This window comes from Drosophila erecta, unplaced genomic scaffold (assembly GCF_003286155.1).
Source record: "Drosophila erecta strain 14021-0224.00,06,07 unplaced genomic scaffold, DereRS2 tig00000126-arrow-pilon, whole genome shotgun sequence".
Classification (NCBI taxonomy): Eukaryota; Metazoa; Arthropoda; class Insecta; order Diptera; family Drosophilidae; genus Drosophila; species Drosophila erecta.
Window position 1 is genome coordinate 9,063,645 of NW_020825209.1, and position 23,579 is coordinate 9,087,223.

The following is a 23,579-nucleotide window of genomic DNA, read 5'->3' on the forward strand; positions in this document are numbered from 1 at the left end:
AGTGCGATGATTCCACATACTCGTATGTGGAATGTTTCGGCCATAAAGGGACTCGCCGCTGCGCCGATTTGGCCAACTGAAGAGCCTTTTGCGGCAAGGCCAAATGCGAAAATTCGCAGAATGGCACGCAAATTCCTTCTCATTTAATCAATCTTATTTTTGGAGGCCGGTTTCGTTTTGTTGACTGTCAGTCGACTCTCCTCGAAACGATCGCTCTTGACACTTTTTTTTGAGGAACTTTACAATCGTCAATAGTTTATTTTATTTTGGTACTAAAACGTACTATAGCTTAGACCTATATTAAATAACGCCTTTGCAGATAACGCTTTTAAGTTTTTATTTTGGAATACTTTGTTAATTTTATAATAGTACGATTAATCTGCTATTAAATGTAAAAATTGTCAGGATTGCAAGCACGCAAGGCTGAGTTCAGCAAATCCGAAGGCATTTCGAAAATAAACTCCTGAAAAGGATCTGATATGAGGGGTTTCCATTCCGAGTTTCGAAATTTGATAAAATGGTTGGTGTGCATTTTTTGATTGGCCAAAAGGGCCGGTTGCGAAAGAGGGGGAAGAGTGTGAGAGGGAGGGCGGTAGGGATGCGCTGGCCAGCACGCAGCTGCGCTGCTCACGCCCCCGCTGCGACGTCGGCAGCGAAATTTGCACAACCAGCGTTGCGCACGCGCAGCTGCAGTTGCAGTTGCAGTTGCTGCACTTGCGCCGGCCGCGACAGCGACAGCGACGCCGGCCGCGCAGCTCGCCGCTCATTCAACTTGCAAAAGCAAAAGCATCTCTTCTCGACACGCGACTCGCACACTCGCAAGCGCGCACACATACACACAGGCACACCACTCACACACCTGCCCTGCAGTTGCGAAAAGTGCAGGCGAAAAACAAACACGAGCGCGCACCCGAAGCCAAGCCGATCCCGATCGCGTGTGTGTGTGTGAGAGAGAGAGCGCGCTCTGCCTGCCTCGCTGTCGCGGTCGCCGCCGACGTCGACGCAGACGTCGTTGGCTTTGGTAGTTTATTTATTCAACCGCGTTGTTGGTGTGGACATTATTTTACGAAGCGTTCGCAGCCGCACAACACGAACACGGAGAGCACAGAAAAAACACCAAACAGAAAATTCAAAGAGAGAGAGCTCTACGATCCGATACGATCCGATCCGATACAAAATCAAATTCAAATCCCACTCCCGATCCGATCCGATCCGATCGCCATATACACGGCGGCTCGCACCGCCAGCTATCTAGTAGATAAAAAGTCGCCGAGAACGCAGAACGCATATAGCGAAACGCCAAAATACTCGCGTTGTCGTAATCCCCCATACGAGATCGACTCTATTTTCCAGAGCAAGCAACACACCAGTGCTACACCATAGAGTACTATGGCTATATAACCATAACTATACATCTAACTAAGGAAAACAAGTCTCGAAACTGAAAACGAAAAGCGCAAATTTATGCAGCCGCTAAGTAAAAACAAAACACAAAAAACACAAGAAACCAAACAACAAAACAACTAAACAACTAAAACAGCGAATCAAATAGTATAAAAAATAAATGAGGTATACAAACAGCCAAATAGAATAAATCCAATAAATCGGCGCGCGAAACTCGCGTGTGTGTTATCTAATCTGCAAGAGAAGTACAAGAATCGGGTATAGAATCGGTTCTATACTATATCTATACACCTGATATATCTATATCCATTGTGTGTGCCAGTGTGTGCGTGGCGACCTTTGTTTTTATATATATATTTTTTTTTGTTGTTCATACTGTGTGAAACGTGCTTTTTACAAGCCGGTCGTTTAAAAGTACATACTACAAATCAAAGCATCTACCACAAACATCTTAATACAAAACACACCATAAATATGGCCAACAAGCTGAGGAAATCGACCGGCATCGAATGGGCCACGGCCACCGGCACAGTACCGCTCCTGGAAAGGAGCTGCTGCCACAGCGAGGACGCGGACGCGGACGAGGAAATGGAGCCCCAAGCGAGCAGAACCAGCCACAGAGTACCCACAGCCAGGGAACAGCCCCCCATCCTGCGCCGCCTGAGCCAACTGAGCCAACTGAGACGACTGAGCCACCTGAGCCACCTGCTCATCATCGCCGGACTGCTGATCGTCTGCTTCGCGGGCGTGACGGAGGGCCGCCGGCATGCGCCGCTCATGTTCGAGGAGTCCGACACGGGCAGGCGGTCCAACCGACCAGCGGGTAAGTCACCTCCAACTATTCCCAACTACCATATCTCTATCATATCATATGTCACCTCCGTCGTTTTGCCCATTAGCCGGTGAGCAAACAGAAACAGCGCCGGTTGCTCAAATAGTTGGGATTCTATTTATCGAAGATGGGGCAAAGTCTGATATAATATTCCCTTTTAACAGATAGCAACTCATATTATGAGCTAGAATTTCTAATTTATTATATCCTGGAACATTTAGGCAGGAGATCAATTCAAAACATATCAACTACTACCAATCCAATATCTTCAAAGCGCTAACAAATCTAAAACTAATGGCAGAATCTGTAGTTAAAGGGGTATTCACTTAGTGATAGCCTGGTGCATTTGGCATTTCTACCTCCGCCGCGATTGCATAAGTTTCCAATGCCATTGCGCATACGCCGTGTCGTCTATATGGCTAAATGGCTATATGGATATATGGATATATGGCTATCTGGTGCGGGGAAATCCCCGTAAGGCAGGTAGAATTCCAGCCGGTGTCGAGGCGGGACCTGCTCGCACCTCTAATCCCGCCGGGGTTTTCGGGACATGGGATATTCCCGACGGCACAGCACACCACACATCAGCACTCCCTCTTTTTATTGTGCCCAGTCTTAATCCGGAAAGCGGGAATTCCCTTCCGCTCGCTGCCTGCGCTGCGCAGACGCGTCGGCGTCCGTGTTCGTGTTCGTGTCCGTATCAGTGTCCGTGTCCGTAAGCCGCTTACCGAAAAGATATGGGTATACCCAAATGGGTTCCTATGTAGACCATGTAGCCTATAAAGCGGCACCCAATTGCAATTTGTTGCAACTCACACGCTTGATTAGCTGCATTTCCTGTTTGGCCCCCGATACTCCCTACACATACATATATAAATCGCATATATACATATATATCGCATACTATTATGTTCCCAAGTTGTCGTTTTTTCCTTTTTTTTACTATTTCTTTCTTGGTCCGCTGCCGTTGTTGCATTTTCAATTATAAACAGATTGCGGTTTACGCTGCAGCGACTTTGAAACGTTACTCGGCTTACACACAAACTGCAGCTCGATAGTAATGATGATTAACAGGTTATGTTAGGGCTTAGTTGATTCCCCGTAGATCCCGGGATTCGTGCCGGAACCGGAACGAATATCGAATATGGAAACTGCATTTTGCACAACGGAAACGCTTAAAGTTAATCGGCCAGATCTATGGTTTTACAACTCTGAATACTAGGCTAATCTGCCACTAAGATAACACGGAAACTAAGCCAGCTAGCTGGAAAAATTCTTTTGCAAACCTCATCTTCCAATCTCCAGAGCCGTTCGTCAAAGTTTCGCCCAAATCGTTGGTCGTTTTCATAATGCAGAAACGGCAAAATGAGTTAAGCTCGGTAATTGGTTCGGGCCACGATCGTGGGCAATCGTAGATGGCACACTTTGACGCCCACGCGCAACTTGGCTTGCATCCTACCCAATTCGGCACCCACTTTCCGAGATCTCTGTTTATACAAAGTCTTAGCATAATTTAGTCGTTATATGGCCGCAAGCCCCCGTACCCCCATACCCCAAACCCCAACCTCCCAGCCAACAGACACACTTATCCGCCGTCGTAGTCGTCGTCTCTCGTTTTTATTTTTAAAGAATGAATGAATGAAAAGCCAACGCACGGGCAAAGTAGCAACAACTACACCAAAACAGTTCTTTTTTGGGCGTCCGCTGTTTTTCCCCCATCCCCTTTTTTGTAGTTTTTTTTTTTTTTGTTTTTTTTTTGGATTCGGAACCCAACTGGTGGCTAATCAAACGTCAAAGACCACGCAGACAGAGCCAGCTAACTACCAGCCAATTCGTTTTGTTCATTTCGCATTTAATTTAACTGATTAACAAGCTGACCGACCCCTTCGCCATGCTCCGCTCCATCCAGCGCGCTCCATCCACCGTGCTCCATCCATATCCGACCATATACCATTCCCATCTGCTACCCACGGTGCCGCCATTCGTCAGCATAATTCATTTATTCAACTGTCTGCCGCCCAGTTAGGTGTTAAAAAGTTGTTAACTTATTTTTAATGAATGCGTGTAAAAACACAACACTCACACAGCCAGGCAAAAAGCGAAAAAAACACAGAAAAAAAAACAGAAAAAAACCAAAACCGACCGACAAAAAAAATCCGAAAAAAGGCAACGAAAAAAGATCAAGATGTGCCTACGTAGAGGTCTCAACAAGCCGCCGGCAACGGCAAAAAATCGTTCCGTTCATTTCGTTTCGTTTCGTTTGGGGATCTCGGCAAACATATCATGATCAGCGGCGGAAAACGAAACGAAACGCGAAGCAGATGGAAGAAGCAGGAGCTACTTGGCCAAAACCGAAGCTTCAGATACTCTGGCACTCAGATACTCAGATACTTTAGTATTTGCAACTCCAACAGTTCAGAAATATATTTTCGTACTAGATTCAGTTTATCGTACGATTGTTCTTATACATCGACAGCATATTTCATTTAACTGCTTACTTTAATAGAACTTTGAATTCGACTAGCCTGGTTATTGTACTGTGAAGTATCTAACCGCATTCAGTGGACCTTAAGCCAGAGTAGCTGCGCGCAGATAGCCAAGTGGGGGGGTCGCCACGAAACACGTTAAGAAAGAGCGATCCAGGGGCGTGTTCCAGGGGGCTTTCCAGCCACAGCCACAGCCACAGCCACAGCCAAAGTTAAAGCTAGAGCCAAAGACTGTCTGACGTTTGTTTGGGGCCGTCTGCGACAGCCACCCGAAATGAGCCACCGTCGTCGTTGTCAGTCGCATGTCAGTTGGCCAAGAGGGGGACTTGGCCCGGTCGGGATGGCTGCGATGCCACCAATCCCTCTTATCCCCGATCCCCGCGGCGCCCGATTGCAAACCCAATCCCCATTCCAGCCACGAGGCGAAATGCAACCAATTTGTTGCATTTGCCACACAGACGCTTCGCCGCAGCGTGTGGGCAGAGGAAGCACTTAATGCCCACAAGGTGTCAAATTGCAGAAAACTCTGCTTCGCCCACCCCGAAAAAAAGAGCCAACTTGTAGGAAAAACCAAGAGTAACACACACACACCAAAAACAAAACTCAGAAAAAAGCCAAATCAGCCTATGTGTCTGGCGTAAATTAATTTGGCCAAGAGCGTAGGCAAAATAGATACGATACGATCTCATTGAATCGAATCCGTAGGCTCCACGCCGTTTCCGTTCCAATGAATGAAGTTGCAATTTGATTGAGGCAGGGAAAAAAGACGAAATAGAAATAAATGACAGGAAACCTAAAAAGAGATAGGCATAGCCAGCGAGAAAGGGACAGGCAGAGGACGGCAGAGGGACGGTTGGTGAAATGTTGACAGCTAATAACAGATTTGTGCCGGGCTCCTTTTTATGGGCGCCATCCATCTGCATCTCTCAGTGGCATTTGCCATGCCTTTCATTAGCACATGCCGCATTCTTGCCACGCATTAATTATCAAGGCGCAATCAGCGCCACATCAGCGCCCCCCGCGCAAAGCCCCCGATAAGCCCCATCTCCAAAGGAACCACCATATCTCGGGCCGGGCCGGGCCGGGCCTTTCTCTAAATGAGAGATGCATTCGCACGCATCATCTAAATGGCGGATCGCTGATAGGCGGTCTCTGAAAGCGCACTGAAGGTTCTATCAGTGGTCCAGCATCAATTTGCCATGTTGCTATGGTTATGGCTTTATGGTGGGGATTGGGGCATTCAATTCAATGGGTTCGCTTGTGGCCGAAAGTTCAACAAGAATGGCCGATCAACTGGTTAGTTTATTGAAAAAAACCTCTACAGATAATCAACTGTTGATTAGTGCAACAACTGTGCAACAAGAAATCATCAACACTCGAAGAAGAGCTTAGGCGAAAGCAATCTCCTTTGAATTAATCAACAACATTGTTGACTGTTTCAACAACTCAACAATCACAAGTCAACAACACACGAAAACAGGCCTGAAAATGCATTCAATGAAAACACAAAAACCAAAGCACCTCAAATACTCGTATATAGTTAAAACATTTCATAGATGTGCAAAATAAACCCTTTGATGAGCATTTCAACAGCCACAGCCAACAAATATAATGAGCTGCATAATATTCGATGGCTCTTTCGGCCAACACCAAATATTTCGTATTTCGTATAAAAATTGCTGGCAATTTTTGCCGCCAAACCGAACCATTGGCAATTGGGCATGCAATTGCATAGCTCGACAATTAAATTTACCCTTTAATAGTCGCACATGGGGCAAATCTTTTGGTAGCATCTAGTTTTTATTTGATTTGATTTCTTATTTTTGTTTTTTGTTTTTTTTTTTGCCGTTTTTCGGTCTTTGCGCTGAAAACGACCACCAAAACAAGAAGAAAACCCAAAAATCGCCCGCAAATCGCGTGTCGCGTGACGCGTTTTTGCCGGTTGTTGTTGTTGCTGCTGCTGCTGCTTGCTGCCCATTCATTGCAACCCCAAAAAAATACAAAATACAGAAATAAAAATAAAGTAAATTTAAAATACAAATCAACTAAAAAAGAATACATCCTCAGCATATTTGTGCAACTTATCAGCGCATTTAAAATTAGCTAGCAACAAGAAAAACAACAACGAACACCGCCAGCCGAATAGGTTGTATTTGTTGGTGTAGTTGTTGGTGTGGTTGTTGGTGTGGCTGTTGGTGTGGTTGTTGCTGTTGTTGCTGGTTTAGACATCTGTGCGGGGCAAGTCGGAGTCGCGTGATTTGGTTTGTAAATGGGAAGGAAGGCGAACACGAACACGAATGGCAGTGGGGTATACTCGTACGTATGTATGTGCATATACGTATACGTTATATATCGGTGCTAGAGAGAGAGAGAGAGGGATAGAGTGATAGAACGAGAGGAGAGGGGGGCTGTATGAAAAATGCAAAAACTAAAACCAAAAATAAAAATAGTCATTGAAAATGTTTACGGCCAGGACGGGTCCTCATTGTTGTTGTCGTTGTTGCTTGCCGACTGTTCCAAAATAGCAAAAAGTGGAAAAAAGAACAAAAAAAAGGAAAAAAAATGAAAAAAGACAAGCAGAGAAGCAAACAAACTCGCACGCAACAAAAGCTGAAAAATAGGAAGATACAAATGTACATACATATAAAAGCCGCAACACAGATACTATATACATAAATGATCCATAGATCGTTTGGTATTCACAGACGGTATCCGAACTGCAGTCATATTATAGACTTTAAGATCCAACGATTTATGGCAGTCCGAAAATGAGTTTATCAGGGAATTATATAGTACTATGTGAATTGCCAAGATTGCTAGGTTCGCCATGCAGCTTACTCTAAATTATTGAATGGCTTATCCAACAAAACTGCTTTCCTTTACATAAGCCAAAATGCAGCGTAGGAAAATTGCTTTCTTTCTTACATTTTTTTGTTGTTTTATGTTAGCAATTCTTGGCTGCAAACCCAGAGGAAACGCAAGTGAAAAGAGAAGAAGGGAAAGGAAATGAAACGAAAAGAGAGAGGAGAAACCAAAGCAACCACAAGAACTGAACGAGCCCCCCTTTTTTTTATTTTTTTTTTTTTGGTCTTATGGCTTTTTGGGGCATTTCGCAGCGGCATTTTCACTTTTGAACTTTGTTTTTCTTTCTCCTCTTGGGGCAATCGGCAGTGGCGGTGGGTGGGTGGTTGTCACACCTGGGTGGGTGGGGCAGTTCAAGAGGCGCAGAGGGAGGCCCATGTTTGCCCATCGGTTTGGTTTTGTTGTTGTTTGCTTTGTTGCCACCGCCAGCCGATGTTTGTTTGCCCCCCCTCTCCGCGGCTGTCATAAATTATCAGCGACCACAAGCGTTGACGACAAGGCTCCTCTCCAGCCCCTCTGCCCCGCCCCTCGGGCTGCACTGGGCCAAATCGGGCGGCAGTTTCGTATACCATTAGGTCCATTAGGCAACACCTATAGCTAGAGCGACTTGCTGCGAAATATCACAGAGGCAATGCTTACACTTTAGCAGCGGACAAGTGCCAGCCCCCGTTTCTCGCAGTGCAACGTCTGCGAGCGACGCACTTAATCAACCATTAGAAATCTTCATTAGGACTGGCGTGTCCCCAAAAAAAAGGGGAAAAATGAGAAAAAGAGAGTACTGTAAAGGCATTTCGACTCTGTTTGCTTTGCACTTAAATAATTTAATTGCTTATAAAACAAACAAGTCTCTGGCTGGCGAACCATTTGAACAAATATTTCATTTAGTTTTATCGCCCCGGTTTTTGTTGTTCGCCGCCTGCAAGAACTCATTCCAATCATTGCGACTGATTGATTGACCGATGGACTGATTGACAGTTCAACACTCGTGGCTGTCAAATTTGAAGAGGCCGAAAAGTGCAATCGTCGGTTTTTGGTTAAGCCAGATCCCCGTGAGATCCCCAAAAAGAATATCAGCAACATTGGCTTAATGTGCTGGCCGCTTTTCATTGAATTTTATGATGGCCAGCGTTGAGCTTTAACATTTGCGCTAATTATTTTGCCACAATTAATTGAGGCGCAAAATAAAAACGCCATTAAACAAGAGCAGAAAAAAGCGGGCGAAAATAAATAAATAAATAAATATATAGCAACAAACATACGAGTATGTATGTGCATATGCGTGCTATAGATAAGTGAAAACAGATTCGGCCTGCTCTATATATCTCGCAAAAGCTATATGCACCGATCTGTGCTGATCTTTTAGCTCAATTAAAAGCGCGTACGAGCGCCAAAATTTCAAAGGCACTTCGCTCTGTCCCTGTATATGCCCCACTATATGTACGCCGATCTGTACATAAGGTACACACACACATGTGCATGGGTATATACATGCGGATGTTTGAGTGTGTGTGTGTCTACAAAAAATAGCCGACAATTCGACGCCGCTGGTTCTGCGTCATGTGAGTCAGCGACGTCGACGGCGACGCGACGGCGACGTCGACTGCAACGCATTTGGCAACAGGCGAAAATCTTGTGGTCCATTTTCCTTTGGGCCAACAAAGAGCCACCAACACGACCCATCATTGTTAGGCCTTTTTCGCTGGTCCTGTCTTCTTCTGACTGTAATTAGCACATTGCAGAAGCACAAAAAAGAAATGGAGACCATTAGTTTGTTGTCTTAATGCCGCGCGTTGCGATGGCACACCACACAAATTGGTCGAAGAGGGAGCCTTCGCTTATTTCACATAGGTGAAGTGCTCAGAACTAATTAGAAAATACTAAACTATACCCAGAGGTACATTTGTGCACATTTAAATACTTGCCACCTGATTGTGGAATGCTTTCTTTGAAAACCATTGTCGCCTGGCAACTGAAAGTGCTGCCAGCGAGGATGTGGATGTCTTTAGTATTTTTAACATTTGTTTGCTAATGACTCGTATGCCACAAATGTTTGCCCAGACACTTTCGAGTTTCGGCTCTTTCCGTTCATGCAGCATAATTTGTTGCACATTTCGCCCACATGCACGTGTGTGCGTGTGAGTCAATGCACTGCAAACAAAAATGGGGAAGAGCTGCAGGGAAGGGGCGAGGATGGGCCAACAAGTATGAAATTTATTTCTAGACATTTCGTCTTAAATTAAACTTTGCTGTTTCACCCACGCTGCAATTTCGCAAACATTTTTGCACAGAATATTTACACGGCTGTATTGCACAAATTTCGATGTTGTTCGCAATCAGCTTGTCAATCAAATGAAAACGATCGAAAATCGAATTCTGTTCGCTGCTAAGTGCAGGGGCAAACAAACAAGTGGCGAAATTGGGCGCAATTTGTTTTCTGTTATTATGCGCGGTCATACATCAAATGTCTAGACAAGTTGTGGCAACGGCAACAATAATGGCAAAAACAACAGCAGAGCCCCAAAACAGGAAGTGGAGTGTCAGGAGAGCGAGATAGCGCCAAAGATGGCCCCACAAAAAAGATTGGGGCACTTTTTTCCACCATTTCCATATAATTAGCGTTTGATAGCATTGCCCAATTATGCCTTTTGATCTACAAATATTCGTAATCACACCTTTCCTGCGCCTAATTGGCATGCGGGCACTTAATTCTCCCTTTATTTATTTTTTTGGGGGTTAGCAAGTTATCATATCGGGCAGCACATTAGAAGTAAGGCCTGCTCAACTAGAATTTGTTTGGCCACAATTAAATGAATTTCTATTTAATTAATTTGATTGTTATGCGAGGCGCTTTCTGGGAAATGTGTGACAGGGCGAGATCAAGACTTGCAGTGTGATTAATGGATTTGCCTGCGTATTATCGCCCTATATGTATATATAATATATACTACGCGTTCTTCTCCTACTTATAAATCTATTGCGCTCGGGGCTTATTTTCATTGTTTCGCTGATGCGTTTTTGTTGTATTTAAATTGTTTCGCACGCAAATAAAACTGGCGCCAATGACAAGAGGCAACAACAAAAATTGATAAACGCCGCGCGTCGTTAGCGCCACTTATCACGTATACGCCATGGCGCCGTCCCCAGATTCGGTGGTTTTACGCTGCTTTTCGGCTCCGCTGGTGCTGCTTCTCTCATTGGCTCGGTGGTTCAGTGGTTCAGTGGTTCAGTGGCTCAGTGGCTCAGTGGTTCAGTGGTTCATTGGCTAGTGGTTCAGATGTTTCAGATGTTTCAGGTGGAGCAGAAACAGATAGCCAGCTATCACGTGTATGCGGCTAATTGGTTCATTGTCGCCCCCCTTTTCGCTGCCCATTAGTTCTAACTACTTTCCAGCCATTTGGCGAGCAAATGCGAAAAAGTCGGAGCAGATATATGGAATCGTGTGTGAACGAGGTGTGCGATAACCGCGGGGGAGCCACAGAGCAGCGACGCCGAGAAACAGGTGTCAACTGCCGGTGATTGGATACACGCAGAAAAATATCTACTTAATGTATATTTTGAATTGATAAAGGTAGCGTTTCACATGACACGCATTTAATCTATTAACGTTTCTACATTAGACTGCATTACATTTCAAAAAGACAGCGTTTTCGGCGCGTTTTACTCGCGACATTGGCGCGTTTCTGCTGCGACCTTTTGTTTTAATTGAATTCATTTTCCCCACCCCAAAAACTCATTGCCATGTTTCCGATTGGCCGTTTTGCCTTTTTTATCGGCGGCTTTTTCCTTTTGTTTCGTTTACATTTTTTATGAGTGGCGCCAAAAGTTTTAGCATAATTTTGCCGCGACACCGACGAAGGTACATATATTAATAATATAACGCGTCGCGTTTTCGATTTGCATACGATTTGTGGCATTTTGTGCAAAGTTTCGCCGCTCGCACGCAGCCAATTAACAAAAATTAAACAAAAAAAAAACAAATATAAAACATAAAAAAAGAAAAAAAGAGAAGAAGAAGCCCGAGCCGAAAAACGTAATCCCAAAAATGATGCTAATGAAATTGAGACTATCAAAGTGGATGGGTGCCGATGATGCTCCTCGTGGTCGTATATTTAACTATTTCTTCGGTCCAATCCCACAATTTGACACTTGTTGGCGCCCCAGAGAGACGCCGCTTCTTCTTAATCCACTTAGCTGCACGGCAATTAATTAGGCATCAGTTTTGTAGTTGGTGTGGGTCCAAAGACTGGTTATCTCGATTTATAAAATAGCTAAGCCTGCGCTATATTATGTGTCCTTAAGGAAAACACTGTAAGCATTGTATCTATTCAAGCCAGTATCTAAGTTCCCCGAACAGTTGTTTTTTCTAAAGACAAATCTTTTGAAATCGTGCGGTAAAACATTGCTCAGTGTACTTGTATTTGTAATTGAAAACGCTGCCGGAAGCGACTCAACGCCTCTCAGCGAATGTGGCGCCAGTTTTTTTTTTTTTTTTTTCGATTCGTACGTACGTTTCGCCGCTTTTGGCTGAAAACGTTCTGCAATTCTGATTGCATCGGTCTGCCCACCCGAATTGGATCTTAGTATCTGAGTATCTGAGTATCGCAAGGAAGTGGCATGGAAAACCTGAACCAAAAACCAAATAAGTTTAAGATGGGCTTCCAGCTGCGTGTAGCTCGATTGAAGTTAATTAGTTGCTGATCGATTGGCAATCCCCATTGGATTGCATCTTCTTTGTGGGCGTCTGTCATTAGAATTTTTATAAATTTTCATTATAATTATTAGACTCGCCTTGCATCATCGCCGCCTGATGATAAATAGGCATCGGCTGTTCATTTATATATATACAAATCTATACAGAGGCAATTGCAATTGCAATTGCACTGGCGCCAGCAACCTGAAAAAAATAGTAAACATATACGTACAATGCCATAGATTTTAAATGGCAATTGAGGAAACCGAGCAGAATGAGATATTTATTTTTGCCTTTTTTCCATTTACTTTCAGTCACCGAATGCCAGTTTGGCAAAGTTTTGCGCGAATTAGGGTCCACCTGGTATGCGGATTTGGGTCCACCCTTCGGAGTTATGTACTGCATCAAGTGTGAATGCGTAGCGGTAAGTAACTACTTAATTACTCAACGATTTATAAAGTTAAGGGGAGATTTTCGTGAGTATTTGGGAAGTTGGATAGCCAAGAATTTCGATTTCGCAAAGAAAATTGACTAATGATCGCCGACATTCGCAACAAGCTGCGAAAAATCGCAGGGAAAGTGGCACTGAAAATGCGAAATGAAAATGATTGTGTTGCTCGCTAAATTTATGGCATTTCCACGCATGATTAATATCGATTTTAAAGCTCTTTACGCGATCTGTTACGAATCGCAGCCAAATACTCAACAGATTCTGCGGACCTTGCCAAATTCAAGAAACAAATTCAGCATTTTCGTGGATGTTCGATTGAATTACGCAAAAATACCGAACAAAATGTTGCACTACCAACAAAAAAACAAAAAAACAAAAAAATGGGGGGAACGAGGGCACTACTGGGAAATTTTCCCAAGCGACACATAAAAATGTCACTCGTGTCCTCGCCGGGTAAAAAACATGAGGTCCCATATAGATATAGAATATACTCGTAGATATAGATGCGTATTCGTGGTCGGGAGACGAAAATTAATTGACGCCACCGGGCGGGCGTGAGTTGTTGTTGCTAGTCTGCGATGGACCAGACGGGCCAGTTATATATAACTATATATACAGCGTGTATATATGTATAGTGTACTATATGCACACAGATGTAGGGATAATGGTCTGGTCAGAAGCTGCGATTTCTCCAGTGCGCATATGCCAGCAATCGAAATGGGTACTGCTGTTTCTTTTTGGGTTTACATTAACTTTTAATGTGCATTGCATAAAAGTCAGCTTTGAAATTAATTAATTATAATTTATGCTGGCTGCAAGCGTCGCAAATGAGCACATCATAAAATATATTTAAAACATGTTGCTGCTGTTGAACTTTAAGCACAGCGGCTACATCATCAGCATCATCATCAGCGGCACTGGCGACCAATAAAAATTAATAATAAAAACAAAAAACCAAAGACCAAAGACCAAAAACCAAAAACAGAAAGGCAATGGGGTGAACATCAAAAAGACAAACAGCAGCAGCCAAAGAGCTCTGCGAATTCATAAAAATTATTTGAATTATAAAAAGGCGAACCAAAAGGCGAATTTCTATATCTATATGGACCAGACGCCGATATTTTTGGTCGGGATCTTGATCGAGAGCTGGATTTAGCCACGATTTAGACCAGATTCGCAGGCATAAATCAGTGCGGCAGTTGACAGGCCTGGGAATCTGCACTACTAATTCCAATCAGTTTTTACGCTGTTTTTTTAATAGAAAATATCTTTTTCCCATTCTGTTTTTCAGATACCCAAGAAGCGGCGCATCGTTGCACGCGTCCAGTGTCGCAATATCAAAAACGAGTGTCCGCCGGCCAAATGCGATGATCCCATCTCGCTGCCCGGAAAATGCTGCAAGACCTGTCCCGGCGATCGGAACGGTAAGTCCCCTGACATCCTGCCCCCATATCGATCCCAACAAATGCTGCCACCAGCTGGCGAAAATCAGAGTAGATATATGCCCTGAGATACAGTGTGGAGTCCAGACACCAGTCGTAGTTTCAGCAGCTAATGTTTCAATATTGTGACACCGCCAACGTTCTGTTTGATAACATAAATCGCGGATTATCCCACGACTGCCCAGATCGCCCAGCTACATACCCTATATGCGCACAGCCATGAATAATTATGCGTAGCATCCACGGCAGCTGCCACACAAAACAAGATGTTATGATGCCCCAAACACCTCGCTGTATATATGCATATACTTGTATATGTACCGTACACATATAGACTGTATAGACTGAAACGCGTAAATTGTTTATGAAAAATTACTTGGCCCGAAATGAAGGTCAGCGCTACGCAATTTATATTTCGTTTTTATGTCTGTCGCCGTCGATGATTCCCATTGCTATTCCTATTCCGATTCCTATTCCGAATCCGAATCGGATTTTTATTCCTATTCCTTGGTCCACTACTTCGGATAATGGCCACATTCTTCTTGCTTTTTTCATTTTTATTTCGGCGACTTTTGCATTTATTTATTTGCGTGCCATGCTTTTTTCGTGTAGTTCGCTCGCTTTGTTTTATTTTATTTTATTTTCAATCTATTTTATATCGCCCCAACGGCGCCTGAAGTTGTTTCTGTTTCTGTTTCTGTTTGTGTTTTTGTTACTATGGGTTTATAATATTATCGTGGCGGATCCGCCGGCGATACAATGTATTTCAAGTATTTATTTGAGCACTTTGAAGGGGTCCCATTGGGGGCGCACGTGCCGCATTTGCAACGCCTTAATAGACCAATTACGGGGAGTTATAAAGTCTAAAACTGAGAAACCGAAAAGCTCAGTGACTTAGAGACTGAGCCACAACCGCTTTCTTTCACTTTTTTGCCCTCAGTTCAGTTGGTAGCATTTGTATGTGCAGTACGCGCTGCAAATTTATGTTCCTACTGATTTGGCCAATTTAATCAAAATGGGTTATTTGTTACTTCGAGAGAATGTGACGAACTCTGTGGCTCTTTTCTCTGTGACATTTTTCACATAATCAGGCGAGTGCTGTCTGAATTCCAGTTGCTGCTGCATGTTGCATGTTGCTGGTGGCTTGTTGCTAGTTGCCAGTTGCCTGTTGCCAGTTGCCAGTTGCTGGTTGCTGGTTGCTGGTTGCTGGTTTACTGGAAGTTGCTGTGTGGCATGGGGCAAACTGGTTGCCACCGAACGGGAATGGAGCTGAGGGAGGGGGGTGGGCGGAATGCGGCACGGTGCGGTTGAGGGGTTAAGGCGGTCGCTGCATCACATCATTAGTTTCCGTTTTGCGGCAATTTTTCATTTGGCTTATGCAAAGAGCCGTTGACCCGCGGACCTTCCAACCCGAAAACAATTTCACTTTTCCGTCGCTGCTCATGGTTTTCTTTTCTCGTTTTTCCTCTGCTATGCTTTACAATTTGTTTATTTATTTATTTTTTTTGCCTTGCGCCGCTTCCAAAAAGAAAACTCCCAACGCAACTCGTTTGCCATAAATAGTTAGAAGGCACGGGCGCGGCTTTTCCAGCGAGACTCTTTGGCTCTCACGCAGTCAGCCATCTAGCCATCTATCCGGCAGCATCTAGCCATCTAGCAGCTAGCCATCTAGTATGGCCTGTGCTATTGTACAAATATTTCGCGGCAACAACAGCAGCAACAATGCAAGTACTGCTCTACCAGCCTCACAACGATCGCTTCCAAAGTTATTTTTTGCCTAACTTGGTTTTTTGCCCCATACTCCGCATATTATTGATGCACTCTAAAAAATGGGGCACCTCAAATACGAGTGCATCCAAGCAGCTATCTTAGCCACTGCAAGTGGCCCTCAGTCTGCTAACTGCTAACTGCTCTAAGCTGAGTTGCGGTTAGAAAAGATTAGCAGTCCCCAATTAGTCTTGAAACTGAACTTAAAACTTCAGTTTCAAATGGGAGCTGTGACAGCGAAGCTCCACTGTAGCTGCTGCGCGTCCTGGCCAAGTTGTCAGCCCGAAGAGCCGATGCCTGGAGCTTGAAGCTCATGACATGGCCATATAATCAACATCAACAATTGCCTACCTTCGTTAAATGTCCATTTTTGGGCTCGAATCTTTTGGCTCTGCTCCTTGCGCCCCTCCAGCTTCCCAGCTCCCCCAGCTCCTCCAGCTCCTCCAGCTCCTCCAGCTCCTCCTGCTCCTCGAAATCCAAGAAGCTGCCGCGATCTGACCACGAAGAGCAAGCGGCATTAATTTATGCCTGGCATTTTTTGTTCGTTCATTTTTATAATGACATAACTCGGGCATTTTAACGCTTATTAAATTATCTCATTTGCCGCCACAAACGGCGGGCGGTCCCCGTTTGAGAGAAAGGTGGAAAGAGACGGCCGATCAGGGCCATATCCCCAGGTAGACAATAAAAGTTAATGCTTTTCGATTCCATCGACTCATATCGACTCGCATCGCATCGCATCGATCCCATTAGGCGAAGTCGCCAGAGTTGACAATTCAACTTGATGACATCTTTTGTGGTCGTGGTCGGTCCATCCCTTTTCCCAACCCCCACCCCGAATTCAAAGATCTGAAGATCGGAATCCAGATCGAAGATGGGAGATCCCAGCGGCAGCAACAGCAGCAGCAACTTTGTTGTGCCACAAAAGGATCGCCGGGCCAAATTCATTTTTATGGCCGGGCGTGAGGTGCGCCATCGAACAATAAAATCCTCAACTTTATCTTTATCTGTATCTGTATCTGTATCTTTATCGGTTCTGCATCGGCAGCGGCAGCGGCAGCGGCGAACGGAACTGTCTATTATATTCCCACTCGCCGGCCTTTATATTTTCGTTGCCCGAGCAAAGATTGTGGATCGCGATAAGGCCGAGAAGTAGAGCTAACAAGGCGTCGGTTTGGGCTCCGAAAACCTATCTGAATCGAATGATCTAAACCGGAGATTATAATGGGATTTTATACTTTTCGAGCGGTGCGGTGCGGCAGAGGGGCGAAAGAGTTGGGGAGCGTTTATAATGAACTTGACGATTTCCTAATGGTTTCCCCACAAACTGATCAGCGCATGTGATATTCGATGCCGTTGCCCATCCAGAACTCTTACTATCTAATTCGTACAATAACTGTGGACATGCTGCTTCATATGGCTAGGGCATGGCACATCCCCACTCCACTAGTCCGTTTTATGGTGTTCATGGTGTTGATCCCACACCTGGTAATATGACATGAAATTCGAGACTGATTTATCAAATCATTCTCACGTGCTCGGGATTTCTGTGGAAACCGTATATCTCCAAATGCCGCACATTTGGGAAACACTTTCAAACGATTCTATTTTCTGTTTCTGTTTCTGTTTTTTTTTTTTCTCGGTTTTCGGTTTTTTGTTTACCCCCTTCCAATTCTTCAGTTTTGTTAATGAGCTGCCGCCGAGATTCTTTTGGGGCCGGCCCCACATACCAAAGCGTTGACTCAATGCCGAGGTGTCGTTTGTCTTTCGGTCGCGGCTTTGTCGGCTCATACCCCCGCTACATCTGCTCCTCTGGCCCTTTGTCCGTTTGTCCGCTTGTCCGTTTGTCCGCTTGTCCGTAAGTCCGTTTGTCCGCCACTTCGTTTGTCCGCTCAAGGGGTAACCCCATCCACTGCGCGCTGCTCGACGTGTCGTCGTCTTTGTGCGCACCAAAACTCATTTATCTTGGCTTACAGCGAAGACCTACGAAATGGAAAAAAAACAAAAAAGAACGAAAATTTCATTCATCTGCAAGCGCGATTCAAGGGCAGAGATGCCTGCGACTCCGTGGAGAAGACACCACCAATAAGCCCCAAGAATGTAGAGCCACAAATTGAAAAGAAAAGGCGAGAAGCGATTCGAGAAGTTGGGGGCAGGGAAAAAGCCCAGTCTAAAGCCAAAACTGGCTGGCCGGATGGCCGGCTGGCTGGCTGGCTGGCTGGCGAAGTGGCTCGTATTAAGATCAGGCGATAAGATCGGACGGCAGAAGCCGCCAAGAAGAAGAAGATGAAGCAGCGGGCAAGGAGCCGGGGAAGAGGAAGAGGAAGAGGAGACCCTGGTGCGGGGCTCTCAATAAAATGCTATACAAGGTGTCAGATTTGTCGCCCTTCATTATGCGATGCCGGCCCGAAGTTCTCTTTCAGTTCATTCCTTTTTTCTTGATTTTTTTCGTATATATCTTTTCTTTATTTTTCCCTTTTTGCGGCTTAAAGGCCGGGGATTTGAGCTGAAGAAGAAGGAGCAGCATAAAATAATCGAAATGCCAATGCGGCATCATCGACAGCGCGAAGAATCAGAGGTCCAGTCTTCAGAGGCACAGTCTTCCTCCTCAGCTTCTCCATCTTTAATCAGCTTTTGTCGCTGAACTGCCACTTCTAACGAACTGACTGCGATTCTCCGATTCGGATTCGGATTCGGATTTCGATTCTGATTCTGATTCTGATTCCGATTCGATGATGGAGATGGTGATTTATGCGCAGCCTCTGCCGGTGTGTCAATCAGCGGGACAGCGGAAATGTGTCCACCCACTTTCACGCCAAATGAGCGTGTCATGTGGATTCCGGGAACCCGAACCCTCAGATCCTCAACTACAAAGCACTTCCCTAGTTAGATGTAGGTTAGACTTCCCGTTCGAGAAACGCTGCCTTCTACCTGCCCTCAATTTATGCACGATTAATGAAGGCCACCTGGGTGGAAGCGAGAGGTGGAATAGGAAGGTCTTAGTTCGGAGGTGGGATCTCTACCTGGCTGCATTGCCATTCATGATGATCCCCTGGCATTCGTCCATTCGTCCATCCGGCCACCCGTCCATTCAGCCATTCACCATTCACCCATTCAACTGGAATTCTGGATGAATGCCGGAATTGTGTCCACAAATTGTGGATGGATGGATGGAAGGATGGAAGGATGAATGGCTGGCGGTCCGGTTGCTTTGAAGCATTTGTTGCTATCTAAATTCCATTTAAGGTCCTACCTTATCGCCCAGCATCATCTCATTCTCTATTTGTATTCCCTGCATCTTTCAGATACGGATGTGGCCTTGGATGTGCCAGTGCCCAATGAAGAGGAAGAGCGCAACATGAAACGTAAGTACAAAAGTCCCGGACACCCACCCAGATCCCAGTAGAATCCGCCAAATCCTGCGGAAAATCGTAGTCCCATGCGCCAGCAGCCCCATTTAATAGCCAAGGAACCATTTATCTAACACCTGGATTATCTCCACCTTCCATTTGATTGCTATTTCAGATTACGCTGCGTTGCTGACGGGCCGCACCTCCTATTTCCTCAAGGGCGAGGAAATGAAGTCCATGTACACCACCTACAATCCCCAGAACGTGGTGGCCACCGCCCGTTTCCTGTTCCACAAGAAGAACCTCTACTACTCCTTCTACACCTCGTCGCGAATCGGTCGTCCGCGTGCCATTCAATTCGTCGATGATGCGGGTGTCATACTGGAGGAGCATCAACTGGAGACCACCTTGGCGGGCACCCTGAGTGTCTATCAGAATGCCACGGGCAAGATCTGCGGTGTATGGCGACGAGTTCCACGGGACTACAAGCGCATCCTGCGCGACGATCGGCTCCATGTGGTCCTCCTTTGGGGCAACAAGCAGCAGGCCGAGTTGGCTCTGGCCGGAAAGGTGGCCAAATATACGGCCCTGCAAACGGAGTTGTTCAGTTCGCTGCTGGAGGCACCACTTCCCGATGGCAAAACGGATCCCCAGCTGGCCGGAGCCGGTGGCACAGCCATCGTGTCCACCAGCAGCGGTGCCGCCTCATCGATGCATCTCACCCTGGTCTTCAATGGCGTCTTTGGCGCTGAGGAGTATGCCGATGCCGCTCTGAGTGTGAAAATTGAGCTGGCGGAACGCAAGGAGGTGATCTTCGATGAGATTCCCCGTGTGCGCAAGCCCTCCGCCGAGATTAATGTCCTGGAGCTGTCGTCGCCCATTTCCATACAGAATCTCCGCCTGATGTCGCGTGGCAAACTCCTGCTGACCGTGGAGTCCAAGAAGTACCCACATCTGCGCATCCAGGGACACATCGTGACCCGTGCCAGCTGCGAGATCTTCCAGACCCTGCTGGCGCCGCACAGTGCCGAATCCTCGACCAAGAGCAGCGGTTTGGCGTGGGTATACCTGAACACCGATGGATCCCTGGCCTACAACATTGAGACGGAGCACGTGAACACCCGGGACAGACCCAACATCAGTCTGATTGAGGAGCAGGGCAAGCGGAAGGCCAAGCTGGAGGATCTGACGCCGAGCTTCAACTTTAACCAGGCCATTGGTAGTGTGGAGAAGCTGGGTCCCAAGGTCCTCGAGTCGCTGTATGCCGGCGAACTGGGCGTGAATGTGGCCACCGAGCATGAGACGAGCCTGATCCGTGGTCGTCTGGTGCCCCGACCAGTGGCCGATGCTCGGGATTCGGCGGAACCCATTCTGCTGAAGCGACAGGAGCACCCCGATGCACAGAATCCACATGCCGTGGGCATGGCCTGGATGTCCATTGACAACGAGTGCAATCTGCACTACGAGGTGACGCTCAACGGTGTGCCCGCCCAGGATCTGCAGCTGTATCTGGAGGAGAAGCCCATCGAGGCGATCGGAGCGCCGGTGACGAGAAAGCTGCTCGAGGAGTTCAACGGCTCCTATCTGGAGGGCTTCTTCCTCAGCATGCCATCCGCCGAACTGATCAAGCTGGAGATGAGCGTCTGCTATCTGGAGGTCCACTCCAAGCACTCGAAGCAACTCCTGCTGCGTGGCAAACTGAAGAGCACCAAGGTGCCGGGTCACTGCTTCCCCGTCTACACGGACAACAATGTTCCAGTGCCCGGTGACCACAATGATAACCATTTGGTGAATGGAGAGACCAAGTGCTTCCACTCCGGACGCTTCTACAACGAATCGGAGCAGTGGCGCAGTGCCCAGGATTCCTGTCAGATGTGCGCCTGCTTGCGTGGCCAATCCAGTTGCGAGGTGATCAAGTGTCCGGCTCTCAAGTGCAAGTCCACGGAGCAGCTGCTGCAGCGGGAGGGCGAATGCTGTCCCATCTGTGTGTCCAAAAAGGAGGCCGCCGACTATTCATCCCAATCCTCGCCAGCCACCAATGCCACCGACTTGCTGCAACAGCGACGCGGCTGCCGCCTGGGCGAGCAGTTCCATCTCGCCGGTGCCAGTTGGCATCCATTCCTGCCGCCCAACGGCTTCGATACCTGCACCACCTGCAGCTGCGATCCCCTGACCCTCGAGATCCGCTGTCCCCGCCTGGTCTGTCCGCCGCTGCAGTGCAGCGAGAAGTTGGCCTACCGCCCCGACAAGAAGGCCTGCTGCAAGATCTGTCCGGAGGGCAAGCAGAGCAGTTCCAATGGACACAAGGCGGCGCCGAACAATCCCAATGTGCTCCAGGATCAGGCCATGCAGCGCTCTCCGAGCCACAGTGCCGAGGAGGTCCTGGCCAACGGCGGCTGCAAGGTGGTCAACAAGGTGTACGAGAACGGCCAGGAGTGGCATCCCATCCTCATGTCCCACGGCGAGCAGAAGTGCATCAAGTGCCGCTGCAAGGTGAGTTTCAATACCCAACGTCCTATTTCATTTCTATTACTGCATTATTTAGTAGTGCATTTCACTATCTGCTATCTATTAAATGATTTATTAGCTAACCAACTCACCCCGTTCATTCTCATTCCAGGACTCCAAGGTGAACTGCGATCGCAAACGCTGCTCCCGCTCCACGTGCCAGCAGCAGACCCGCGTGACCAGCAAGCGGCGTCTGTTCGAGAAGCCGGACGCAGCGGCTCCGGCCATCGACGAGTGCTGCTCCACCCAGTGCCGGCGGTCGAGGCGCCACCACAAGAGGCAGCCGCACCACCAGCAGCGATCCTCCAGCTGAGCGGCTCCACGTGGCGGATGGGATCCCAATCCAGTATCAGATCCTTGGCGGCAGGGGGGCGAGCCACTCACTCACCACCACTCAGTGCGATGTGCACCACCCAACCACACACACACACACACCACACACTCACACCCACATCTACACACACACACATAGCCCACACAAGCGAGCACATACACACACTTGTGCAAGGAGTTGCATAGATCGTTGTTGTTTATGTGGCAGCAATGAGAACTTGTATTATATATTTGAAAACGGACGAGAAAACGTGGGAGAGAAATCTCAAAAAAAATATATATATTGTATGGAGGAAAGCGGAGTAATAGAGAGAGGGAAAGAGAGCTAATGAGATCCTTGCAAAAGGACATTAAAACCAGTGCAGTTTGCTTTAAATTCTCCAGCGCAGAATTTTCTATAGAAAGCATTTTCTGAATTTCTTTTCGCATCCATTAAAGTCCCCCTCCCAAACACCCAAATATCCAAATACCCGAAAACACAAAAAAACATTAAAATAAAATTTTAATTTATTACAAAACAAACAAAAAAAATACCATGAAAAACCACAACCAAAAACCAAAAGAATTCGAAATTGAAACTGTACTGAGTTTTGAAAACACACACACACACATATTTGACTTATTGAAATACTTAAACCTTTTCAATTCATTTAAATTGAAATTTAAATTGAAATTTGAAAGCGAATCGATGGCGCAGCAGTTGTCGTGGGAATATTAACTTAAATCTAATTATTCTGATTATACATATATACCATATTTTTTATATATACATATATATACTTTATATATATATATATACATATATATCTATAATTTATGAGAAACAAAAGAACAGTGGGACGCATTATGTGGTTAAATCGACATTTGTATCGATGGATATGTTTTAGCAACCCCAATGTTTTAACTGATTGACTGAATGGCAAAAATATAATTAGCTTTAAATATGTTTTTCGCAAGCAAGAAAATGAAGGAAATTGAAAACGCAGCTTTTCAATGTGAAATTATTTTGTACTAATTGTTACTCACACCAACACATACGCACACCAACACACACACACATACATTTAGACTCGACATGCACACACATACACATCGAAATGTTTGTATTTCTTTTTAGGAGTATACTTTTAAATTAAAATACATTTTTTGGGAACTTTTCAATAATTATGTACAAAATTTGTTAAAAAAAACGAAAACTATTTCAAAAAATGCCATGTACACATATTTATACACAAACGAACACATACACACATGAAGAGAAAAAGAACAAAACGAAAAAGAAACAAAAAGAAGAGAAAATCAACCGCATACACAGACAGAAATTGTATTAATTTTTTATTCTATTAAATTATTCTTATTATTATTTTATGTTTATTATTATCGTAATGATTTTTTTTGTAGCTTGTATAAAAATATATATACATATTCTATTTTTAATAACTGATTGATTAATT

The 23,579-nt window shown here is 45.7% G+C and overlaps 1 protein-coding gene across 1 annotated transcript; it reads left to right on the top strand.

Annotated features, from left to right (window-relative positions):
• Positions 1-997: 997 nt before the first annotated feature.
• LOC6550659 (dorsal-ventral patterning protein Sog) lies at positions 998-23,208 on the top strand. Its single transcript, XM_001978031.3, has 6 exons — positions 998-2,227; positions 12,589-12,698; positions 14,017-14,149; positions 19,240-19,299; positions 19,460-21,777; positions 21,905-23,208. The coding sequence occupies exons 1-6, from the start codon at positions 1,879-1,881 to the stop codon at positions 22,103-22,105; spliced, it is 3,171 nt and encodes a 1,056-aa protein (XP_001978067.1). The 5' UTR covers positions 998-1,878; the 3' UTR covers positions 22,106-23,208.
• The last annotated feature ends 371 nt before the right edge of the window (positions 23,209-23,579 follow it).

Excerpts from the sequence above, each read along its gene's own strand:
- LOC6550659 (XM_001978031.3), top strand. The coding sequence starts at position 1,879 with ATGGCCAACAAGCTGAGGAAATCGACCGGCATCGAATGGGCCACGGCC. Across the intron at positions 14,150-19,239 it reads CTGTCCCGGCGATCGGAACG|ATACGGATGTGGCCTTGGAT; the intron begins GTAAGTCCCCTG and ends TGCATCTTTCAG. Across the intron at positions 21,778-21,904 it reads GCATCAAGTGCCGCTGCAAG|GACTCCAAGGTGAACTGCGA; the intron begins GTGAGTTTCAAT and ends TTCTCATTCCAG.